The 12,269-nt window shown below is 39.2% G+C and overlaps 1 protein-coding gene across 1 annotated transcript; it reads right to left on the bottom strand.

Annotated features, from left to right (window-relative positions):
• Positions 1-1,222: 1,222 nt before the first annotated feature.
• On the bottom strand, positions 1,223-6,420 carry LOC124274154. Its single transcript, XM_046709472.1, has 2 exons — positions 6,204-6,420; positions 1,223-2,469 (listed from the first exon to the last, which is right to left on the bottom strand). Exon 2 carries the CDS (start codon positions 2,439-2,441, stop codon positions 1,455-1,457), a length of 987 nt encoding a protein of 328 aa, XP_046565428.1. The 5' UTR covers positions 2,442-2,469; positions 6,204-6,420; the 3' UTR covers positions 1,223-1,454.
• Between the last annotated feature and the right edge of the window lie 5,849 nt (positions 6,421-12,269).

Raw genomic sequence — 12,269 nt, 5'->3', positions numbered from 1 at the left:
CCATGAACAGACATATGGCGCTTCAGTTTATTCACCCTGAACAACAAAATCTGAAAATAATACTGTTTCGGTATTTGATAAAAATGGGCGGCGTTAAACAACAAACAATCAATAAATCAATCAGTCAAGCGCATGCTAAAAGAATTAAATAAAACACTTCCAACCCAAATATCGCAACGCATAATACCCTCATAACCAAACATATAAAATCAGCCAAAACAGGCGTTAGACAACCTACCAGCCGACCAACATGATTTATTCATATCACTGACAGCGTTATCGGATAGACAAACAAATCCTGTACACTGGGTAAATAACGATCCGATAAATTTGCAAATGAGGCAATAACAACGAACTAATTTCAAAGAAGCGATCTCGACTTGCAACTGGATAACGTTTCTCATATGTTAAATCACGTTTCCCGACCTGTGCATGCTTGTGCAAACAAAGGTGTCGGCTCAACATGTAGTTAAAGGGATGGTTCACCTAGGCGTTGTATCCCCACGCTGTTTGTAAGGTTGAATGTAATATATCTTGAACTTTGAGATTGACACTGTATGATAAAGGGATTATTACCCTTTTGTGTTTCCATATCGCAATAAGAATTTATGAGGTATCCCACCGCTTTTAACAACATTCCAGCGGGCGAACGCATTAACAACTCCGCTACCACACAGCTTCGTGATAAGAATACATTAGTAATGGAAAGATTGAGTGAATGAGTGAGTTTCGTTTTACTCCGCACTCAGCAATATTTCAGCTCTTGAAGGTTTGGGTTGTCTTGCATGCAACTAAACTCACTCACTCACTCACTCTATGGCGGCGGTCTGTAAATAATCGAGTCTGGATCATTCAATCCAGTGACCAGCATGAGCATCGATCCACGCGATTGGGATGCGACGGTAAGGAATGGAAAGAACTCACTGAGCTTACCAAAGGCTCGGATAATACAATTATCATTCCTAATAGGATTGTGTTATTTACGATACGAGAACCCACCTGGCTTATAATCTGTGTGAATCTGTTATATAACCAGATCCGGGTTAGAAGTGGGGCCGTATTTATTTATTTGTCTTTAGTAACCCATGTATGTCGTAAGACGGGATCGGGTGGTCAGACTTGCTGTCTTGGTTGACACATATCATCGTATCCCAAATGCGTTGAACGATGATCATGATGTTGATCACTGGATTGTCTGGTCTAGACTCGATTATTTGCCATATAGCTGGAAAATTGCTGAGTCAACCAACCAAACCACCGACTCATCGAAATAACGAGGCATCTGCTATGAACAGATATATGGCGCTTCAGTTTATTCAACCCGAACAACAAATCTGAAAATAATACTGTTTCGGCATTTGAATAAAATGGGTTCCAAATTTATGAGACAATATCAGTATTGGCATCGAGCGCGGACTACGAACACACAACACTATCCGGTCACTAGTCCGTACCTACATAGTCCTTGCCTGCTCGAATGACTTCCTCTGTTGCCCAGGAACAAATATGTATGATCGCTGACCATGATTTCGAAGAATTCTTCCCATCTGACCATAGCTCTTCCTTAGAATGTTATCTGCCTCAGCAGTAGTCACCCTTGGAACTGGGCGTGGTGTGATAGGGCAGCTCCGGGGGTCATGCATGAGTCTGGACATCCTCCCACCCTGGGCTATACCTGCACTCATCTCAGCCTCCGGCTTGACCCGCGGAACTGGACGCGACGAGAGGGGCATACGCCCATAGCTGTGAATCAGTCTTTCCATTCGCTTTCCTTTATCGAGTTCTGCTGATTGTTCTGCTTCAGGTTTTACACGTACAGGTCTCCTTGGTGTCCTTTCATTATTGCCATACTTATGGATGATATTATTCATCCGCTTACCCTTACTCACTTCAGCTATTCCTTCTGCTTCGGGTTTGACGCGAGGAACAGCTCGAGACGATGAAGGCATCATGGCATACTTGTGAACAAGATTATACATCCTTCCGCCTTTGTGAACTGTTGCAGTTTCCTCAGCTTCTGGCTTGACCCTTGGAACTCTAGGCGTAGGTCCGTGCTCCCCATACTCATGGACAATAACCTTCATCCTTTTGCCTCTGCTGACTGAAGCAATGCCCTGTGCCTCCGACTTTATTCTAGGAGGTGCTGAAATGGACCTTGGTGTTGCAGTGCCGTTAAGAAGAGGGGCCACCTTACCATTACGTCCGAGGTGGCAGTTGCCTCTTGAAGCTGACGTGGGACAGCGAGGTTTCGGCCTGGGAGAAGAGTATCCTGCAATTCCTTTTCCAAAAGCCCATGCCTTGACCACACCCCAGCCCCGGGTGTAATTTGAGTGAGCCTCAGGTTTGACTCTGGGTACAGGGCGAGGGGTTCTATAGGAACTGTTTCGAACATCATGCCCAGGGTAGGAGGCACGGTAACTGGTCCGGGGTCGCACAGGCATCTAGACGGTCCGTTTCCGATGATGAAACCTGCGTGTATATATATATATAATAGCCTTTAGTTTTGACGATGGACAAAACGCAAAGAGGTCATTCGGAAAATACTTTATGTTAAAGTACAATAACGTCTACGGCTCATTCTGGCGTCATAAACTGACCCCAAGGTTTAAGCCGTCTTGGTGTGTTTTAACTTGAAACTTGGTACTACGAAATGAGTGAGCGAGTGAGTGAGTTTAGTTTTACGCCGCATTCAGCAATATTCCAGCCATATGGCGACACTACTAAATGATGGTTGATATAGGCGAATATTTGTCGGTTTAAGTGACAAATGGCTGGTTCATCAGCACGCAAGAGAAGAACAGTCTATGAACGATATAAAGTACTATACTGAAGGAGCTGCGCTTATATAAATATATGTTTAGTTCAGCAGTATTCTTGCAACCCTTCAATAGATATGAGATAGGACTGTGTTTGAAACGGTGCATTGGAGTATCGAGCAATTGTTCAGTTTAATAATCACTTTAGACAAAATATTCTTTCAGACAATGTACAAGGACTACTTAGTGAGTCTCTGGATTCAGCATTTACTGATATCGATAGAAGTGTTCATTTGATAACTGAAGGTCTTTGCATAGCTGATTCAAAACATTTTGGTCTATGCTGAAAAAAAAATAAACGGACAAGCGCATTCGAGGAATAATATACAAATTGAAGATTGGTACAGCCATTTCAGTGACCTGTTCTACGACTCGGATAATGACAGTGAATCACGTGACCAGTCTGACACAGAAGTGAATAATTCTGATCGTTCTGATTTTAGTTCAAGCTTCGTAGAAGATATTCTTGACTCCCAATTACTAAGGAGGAAATACTTCATAGTATCACAAACTTAAGAGCTAATAAATCTTCTAGTATAGACTCTACCATCTCTGAATTTTTTAAATACTCATATTAAAAATGGAGTTAAACACTCATTTTAAAAATGGAGGTAAACTAGCCAATAATGAAAAATGGTTCTTCAAGGGAAATAGACTGGAAACAACCACTTCGTATAAATACTTATTAGGTGTGCATTTTACCAATCATCTTTCATGGACAGTACACACATCACAGGCAGCTATACAAGCAAAGAAAATTTTAATAGGTATAACAAAATATATACATATTTTAGGCGACTTGTCTTACAAGTCTTTTTTCAAAATATTTGACGCCAAAATTAAATTCCAATTTTGTTATATGGTGCAGAAGTATGGGGCTTTAAAACTTTTGATGTTATAGAAAAAGTCCATTCGTATGCATGCAAGACATTTCTGGGCGTAAAAACAGCCACGTCAACTTGTATAGTTTACGGAGAATGTGAAAGATATCCATTGTACATAGAATCAAATGTAAAAATTATTAGATATTGGTTTAAATCATTAACAATGTCGTCATACAGATTGCCAAGAAAATGTTATGATATGATATGATGATACTATATGATAGCCATGGAAAACGTAATTGGGTAACAGACATAAAACACTTATTATCATCTATCGGCTTCGGCAATGCCTGGCATGAACAATTTGTAGAATCTCATTCTCATTCTGTCTGTTCAGTTCTGACCATAAGGAAACATAAATCTTCACTGGTGAGATTCCGCTGCTCCGCGCATGATTTATATGTTGAAACTGGGAGATACCAAGGAATTAAGAAAGAAAGTAAAATCTGTCAAATGTGCAACTTACACGGGGTCGAAGATGAATTTCACTTTTTATGTGTTTGCCAGCATACTTATCGTTAAGAAATAGATATATAAAGAAATATTATTATGTACATCCTGAAACTCATAAGTTTATGTCATTGATGAATAACTCCAGTAAAACACATTTAGAAAGATTGTCCATATATATTCACAAAGCTTTTATTCTCGGAGTGAGTGAGTGATTTAGAATTTAACGTCACCTCGGCAATATTTCAGCCATATAGTGACAAGAAATGTTTTACATAAACAATAAATTAAAGTTGCTAAATAATCAGTCATCGAAGGACTGTAAAATAACTAGAGTATCACAGATGGAGTCTAACACTAGCATGAACATGTAAAACTATTTTATTTACGAAGACGATACAATATAAAAACGGGCTATAGATTTTATTCTCAGAAAGAATGTTTCTACTACCCGCACATGATTAATCAATGTACTACAGGCCTGTGGCCTTTCAGTATGAAATAAAGATTGATTGATTGAATAAAGATTGATTGAGTTGACGTTCAGTTTGACTAACGACATTATGGCAATTTAAAACCCATTCCACAAGAGTCTCGAACATATATACATAGAACTACGTTGATAAGCCTATCTCTGTTTCTTAGCTGCGACACGACACAAGATATCGACCGTATGATGAATGGAATGTTGAAAATGTTTTCTCAAAGGTTATCAGCCTTGACGGGGGCGGTGGGGTAGCCTAGTGGTTAAAGCGTTCGCTCGTCACGCCTTAGACCCGGGTTCGATTCCCCAAGTGGGTACAATATGTGAAGCCGATTTCTGGTGTTCTCCGCCGTGATATTGCTGGAATATTGCGGCGTAAGACTAAACTCAACTCACTCACTACCAGCCTTGACAATCACAGTATCAACTGACCGAAAGATGTTTGCAACGTGTTTTCACTTATCGTTCTTCGATTATGACGATCAATGTAACGATAATTCAAGGCGATTTGAAGGGAATGTGCTCAAATTAATTCCAGGATTACAAGAGAATGCAAAGGAATGTCACCCGTGAGTGAGCGTGTGAGCGAGTTATGTTTTACGCCGCTTTTGGCAATATTCCAGCAATGTGGGGAATCGAACCCGGGCTTTCAGCGTGACGAGCGAACGCTTTAACTACTAGGCTACCCCAGCACCCTGTTCTAGAGTGAATGCGAGCTGCCTCCCATACCACCCAGCCAACACACTGTGAGATAATTTGAATACTTGATCTCTCAGAAGAGTATCACACAGTGCCATGAACCGCTCGTCCATGTACAACGTCACGACATCCATATTCGGTTGATACATTCAGGGAATCGGTACTAAGCTGAGGGAACTGACAGTTCGGACAATCCCTTGAGTGAGACCAATTATAGGCAGAACATATACGCAACCGGTGGACAAGTCCGGCGATTCGCCAAATTTTGCGTCCACAGCATCATCAGGAACGCATTCATTGATGCACACTGTAGACCTCTCCACCACTGAAACATGTCTGGAATGAGATCTACGACGTGTACGACAGGCCCAGGATCAGCATTTAACGCTCAGCTGGGCAAATCGTTGGTTGACATATACAACATCAGCCAGGCATTTTTCAATCACCTGGTGTGCTCAATTTGCCGACACTGTCTCGCTGTAATCAACGCCAATGGTGGTCACACCCAATATTGACAGTGTAGATAGCTGCGTTGAACCACCTCTCTTTTAGGCACTATATCGCTGTGTCAAGTTACTAGGTGTGGGCTTTGTCAATGAATAGGTCATGAAGAAACAGTAATCAGACGAATAACCACAGAGAAAGTTCTTATTATAAATAACACTAATTTTCCCTTTAACGTATATATGTTTATATCTAGTAGTATCGATACTTTTCAAAATCAATGTTGTTACTTGTATCACTAACACAACGACGATATTTAAAGCCTGTTGTGTAGCTTACTGACCAGGGATGACACTCATTTTGGTTCCCTTGGACAGGTACACATGCATGGACATATGTGTCTTCAATTATTGAAAACATGCTTACCTTGGTTTAAGAATGAGTATGCCTTCGGTATTTTAAATAAAGGCCTTGAAGTGTAATTCGATCGGCCGGCTCAGTCCCACATATCACTGTTGTGTGTCGCCGTCGAGACAAATCACAGAAACTAGGAACACTAATCTAGGGCTAATCTCTCGGGGTCAATGGTAGAGTTCGACCTAGACGGCAGTAAGTTTGTATGAGGTAACGACACGGCGATATTTGATCACATTACGATATTATTGATACGGGTACAATGTCCAGGGTATTGATTAGGCTGGTAATGTTTAATCATATCCCACACAGGATAAGGGACAGAAAACAGAAATGTTATGCCTGAAATAGTGTGTATGACTGTGTGGGTATGACGGCCGCACAGATAAGACTGTTTAAGCTTTAACCAAGCAACGAAATGCGACACAAAATCAGTTGTCACCCTTCGTTGGAAAAGAGAGCATATGATTACGCTTGCGCGCGTTTCTCTGCCTCGAGGTGCATTCGTTTATAACTTGACCCACATTATCCGTGACGGTTCAGTGTACTTGTTGTCTGAGCAACAACGATACTCATTGAAGTAAGACATAGTTTGACTATTCATTTTTTTCTGAACATTAGCGGATCGTGGGAATGTTAAAGTTCACAAGTTATTTAAAGACTGCCACTGTGAATGTCAAACCGACCCTGTAATTCCAGATATGGTCGACAAAATTAAATACATCAGTCCTTACATCACTGCATTGGCTTCCTGTACAAGCAAGGGTTCAATTAAAAGAATTGACACTTGTCTACAAATGCTATCATCAGTCAGCTCCTCCATATTGTATGTATGTATGTATGTATGTATGTATGTATGTATGTATGTATGTATGTATGTATGTATGTATGTATGTATGTATGTATGTATGTATGTATGTATGTGTGTGTATGTATGTATGTATGTATGTATGTATGTATGTATGTATGTATGTATGTATGTATGTATGTATGTATGTATGTATGTATGTATGTATGTATGTATGTATGTATGTATGTATGTATGTATGTATGTATGTATGTATGTATGTATGGATGTGTGGTGAGGTGAAGTGAGGTGAAATTGGGTTTTACGTCGTGCTTGAGAATATTTCGCTCATATGACGACGTGCATGCGTGTGTATGTGCGGCTGCTTGTACTAGCCCAGACTTAAGCTGGTTTTATAGTGCTAGCCCACTGAGATACCACGCCGCAGTGAAGCATGAATACCCCACTCAGACACATTATACTGACTCCGAGCCGACCAGTCCTTGACGTACCCATTAATGCCGAGCGCCAGGCAGGGAGTATGTATGTATGTGTGTGTGTGTGTATGTGTGTGTATGTATGTATGTATGTATGTATGTATGTATGTATGTATGTATGTATGTATGTATGTATGTATGTATGTATTGTATGAATGGTGTTGTGTCTGTGTGCGTGCGTGCGTGCGTGGCAGTCTCATAATTCCTATTGGAATGGTTTGTCTGTGAGAAGCCCGTTTATGGTGTCCCCGTCATGATTTTGCCGGATTATTGCTTATGGTAAAACCATAGTGGATAATCCCAGATGTGTGTAAGAGTACATTTAAACCCCTGATATCAACATTTTCAAACCAACGCTAAACCAGAACATACCTCCAGGGTGCTTCGTATCCATTGTTTCGGCAGATTGTTATTTTCTTCAAGGATCCCGCACGTACAACATGCACGTTATTTGGATACCGAATGGTACACCATTGAAATATACAGTAGGACTTGTCAATTTTCAAATTTTTCATGTCTTAGAAACGTAAGCATCAATCTAGATATCAATGGTATGAATTTGAACAGTTTTTCTATGTTCATATTACCAGTACTGAAACAAGAAGAACACAGAAAATTCCAACCATGTGAAATACCGGGTTCACACTGATTTACTTTCACGATTGCTTAAGCCTTTGACATTTAGGCTCATATCACCCCATGACGTTTACGCCGATAAGGGTCTGGCTGTAGGTTGTCTCCCAAAACCCCTACATCCCACAACCCCTACAGCCCAGTACCCTTACAATAAGTTAAAACAACACGCGGCATCTACCTGCCTGGCATAATGAACTGACCCAAAGGAGAGATTAGACAAGACGAGAGAGCTAGTTTATTCATAAGGACTTGAGCTCACAGAGCCCCTCGTCATCGTTACACAATACATTTTACATTCGGAGCATGGAGGCAGGACATTTCAAAATTAGCTCTTAATATAAACATTGCTTTATGAATTTAGCTAGATACAACTGAGAAATCATATTAGAGGATTGTAACAGTTGAAAAAATTTGAATCTTGATGGACATTCCCAATAAAATCGATCAATATATTTTCTCTGTTTGCATGATATTTTGGGCATACACAAATGAAATGATATTCATCTTCGATTGCTGGGGTACCTTGCTCAACACAGAAATCACATAATCGCAATGCTCTATTTAAATGTAAATGTCTACCAACTTCTATTTTTAACCTATGACATGATATTCTTAAACGTGTAATGTAACACGACAGACTTCGAGGGACTGTTCATAGAAAAACTATGCTTATTATTTGAATATATCGCAAGTTTAGTGCTATTATCAATATCACTTTTCCATTTTTGTAAAAACTCATCAACCAAACGCTGCCTGAATACAGTACAAAATTCTTTTGAGTTTACACTCAGTGGATTCAGCCACACAAAACCAAAGCCTTGTTTATATAGTACATCTTTCACAAAAGAAGCCCAGTTTTTAGCACCTTTAGTACAATTTTCCATCATAATCTTAAAAGCTAACCCAAAAACTTTTGTATTTAACAATCTATTTGTATTTAACAATCTGAAAAAGTACCGCAGAACCCGTACAAATCTGTTTATGTAGAGAGGATATCTTTCTAATTCTCCGTAGACTGCTGCGTTAGTAGCTTTTGAATGGACTTTTAATATTCTCTTGCAGAACTTAAGGTGTACTCTCTCAATTTCGCTGGCGTATGTTACTCCCAAGACTTCACATCCATAGTTCATTGTATTGGATAAAAAAGAATTGAAAAGCTGGCAGTTGTTTTTTTGGTGTAAAGTCACTTTACCGTATGTTGGCACAGAGAATATTAAGGGCCTTTAATCCTTTGGCATACACTGATTTGTCCATTAGATGATATCATGTTTCCTAGGTAGTTGAAAGTTTTCATTATTTCTAATTGTTTATTTCCAATTGACCATTGTTGTGGAGTGGATGATTTCTTCCTTTCTCGAAAATCATTATGTTAGTTTTACCCGCATTTATAGACAGTCCCCATGTGCCGCAATACTCGTGCAGTGAATCTAATAGGTTCTGTAATCCTTTTGGTGACCGAGACAAAAGTACCATATCGTCTGCAAAAAGAATCAGGAATAGATTAATACAGTCTATTATTATTCCATCATTGTCGCAATTCTGTAGTTCCTGTTCTAAGTCCTCCATGAAAAATGAGAATAGCAAGGGGGACATAACTTATCCTTGTTTTATTCCAGCTCTAATACTGATGAATTCGGAAAAGGTTCAGTTTACTTTTACACATGCTTTAACTTCAAAGTACATGGATTTTATTATAGCCCACATTTTGCCTTTTATTCCGTGTTTAAATAATTTACACAGTAAATCGTTCCTACACACGCTGTCAAAGGCTTTGGATAAATCGACAAATGAACAAAACAATTTCTCTTTCGTATTTATGAACTTTTGTATAATGGCTTGTAAGACGAAGATCGCATCCACAGTAGAATGACCTTTCCTGAATCCAAACTGTACATCGGATATTGCTTGGTATCTATCAGCCCAGGTTGTCAGTCATTTTGTCAGAACCGAAGTGAACAGTTTGGAGAAGCAGCTGTTCAGTGTAACTCCTCTATAATTGCTGACATCATCCGTAGGTCCTTTCTTATGTATAGGGATTATCACTCCTTGTGTCCGACATCTTGGAAAAGTCCCGCTAATGAATGAATATTATGTTGAATAGCTTGGTTATTTGGTCCACAATCACATCGCTAGCACACTTGAACATTTCATTAAGTATGCCATGTAGTCCTACTGATTTACTGGACTTTAGTCTTTGAATAGCTTGTTGGACTTCTTCCTGACTTATTGCCCTATCTAATTCACATGGGTTTGTAGTTCGTTCATTTTCCATTGAAATGCGCACCAATTTTTCTTCTATGTCTGTGTTGGTGAATTGCCCTAATTCGCTATATATTTCGTTAAAATAATTACGAAATTCAGCTGCTTCTAGGCTGTTATCTGCATACTTCTTATTCTTTCCCTTAAAATATTTCCAGAATTCTTTTGGCTTTCTATTCTTTAGATTTTCTATCTCCATGGAGATTACAGGGTGGAGTATACAGTGTGAGATTAAGCTGCACATAGTACATGTATAGAGATGAGAAGGGAATAAGTGAGTGTTGTTGTTATTCGGGTTTTCTTGATAATTCATTTTAAATAATAGAGATGAATTAAATGTTGAACTAGTTGTTTTAGCTTCCTGATGTTACATAGTGAGTAGACATAGTTTGCAAATCGTAATAATATCAGTTGTAATAGTGTTGGAGATAGTAAAGTGAGATACATAATTTCAGATGATTTGGGGTGGTATATACGAGGAGATATAAAACAGTAGCCCGCCTAACTATATTCGCGATGTCCAATGTTTAAAAAGCTTCCATTTTATTTTGAAGAAATTATTAGCAAAACCATATTAAACATTTCACATATCACACCACATTGGGGAATAGAATTTCTTTAGAAAGTTGCAAAAATATGAAAAAAACAATGTCACTGGACCTCTTGGATACCCCCATTTTAATCTTTCAAAAACTGTATCCGAATATTCAAGCTGGCACTGTTTACAATATGTTGAGAGCTGACATTTGTGTGACCATTCAGTATTTAGTTTGAACCATTGGCATCATGTACAATGGGGGTGTCCGTGTATGAAATAACCAATTTGTTTGAGGTTGACAGATAATATGTAGAGAAATAAAACATGAAAAAACATTTAATGTGTTATGACATTATGATATTTAATGAAGTTAATTAAACCTCAAGTTCAATATTATTGAACTTTTCTTCAAATATTTTTGTTATCATCCAGTCTTCAACAACCACACATGATTCATACATAATTCAATCGATACGTGAATCCCTCACAGTTATTCGGGGATGTCATTGTGCTATTCTGCCGAATGGGTACGAGTTAGTGAGTGAGTGAGTGAGTGAGTGAGTGGTTGAGTGTGAGAGTGAGTGAGTGAGTGAGTGTGAGAGTGAGCGTGAGAGTTTGTGATTGAGTGAGTGACAGTGAGCGTGAGAGTGAGAGTGAGTGCGTCATTGTCCACCCAGCTAACAATTTCACGTTGTTACAACGTTATGCTTTCGTTGTTACAACGTTATTCTGTGGACTCCTGTTTACGTTGTCACAACGTTGTGGCCTGACGTTGTGATATGTCTTTTTTGCTTTGCTATTAACCGTTAATAGTTGAATAGTTTTCCAGTAGTGAACAGTACATAAGAAACAAAGCAAAAATTCATTTCTATGTTTATTAGTCAATTCGCATGTTGTTTTGATCGTGTGTTTTCTGACGCTGTAGCTGAATAGTGAAGAAAGAATCTCAAAGTGAAACGTTTTAACATTGTAACGGTGTGAGGAGCCCAAAGCATAACGTTTCCTCAACGTTTTCTTGCAACGTTGTTATTACGTTGTGACATAACATAAGGGGTTATAAAATGACGTAATACTAATATTGTGTCATGGCGTTGCCAATCTACAAGATTCCCACAACGTTGCGAAAACGTCGTTGGTTAGCTCGGCCGTGATCAACAGAATGAGCATCGATCTACGTCAAACAAGAAACCGAGTCTGATCACCTGATCCAGTTAGTTGCCTCTTACAAGCGTGGTTTGCTGCATACCCATTCTAAACCGGATCTTCACGGGTAGGTTCAAGGCTAAAACATTCAGTATCAATGCCGGTATATTCTAATGTCACTGTGACCGTTCTGCTTGACGTGTATAAAAAGTTCAAGC

The sequence above is a fragment of the Haliotis rubra genome, unplaced genomic scaffold (assembly GCF_003918875.1).
Source record: "Haliotis rubra isolate DU_JTF1 unplaced genomic scaffold, ASM391887v1 Scf1881, whole genome shotgun sequence".
Taxonomy (NCBI): domain Eukaryota; kingdom Metazoa; phylum Mollusca; class Gastropoda; order Lepetellida; family Haliotidae; genus Haliotis; species Haliotis rubra.
Note: the sequence above shows the minus strand (reverse complement) of the source record. Positions and strands in the feature narration are given on the sequence as shown.

Bases quoted from the DNA above. Each gene is read 5' to 3' on its own strand.
- LOC124274154 (XM_046709472.1), bottom strand. From the start codon at position 2,441: ATGCCTGTGCGACCCCGGACCAGTTACCGTGCCTCCTACCCTGGGCAT.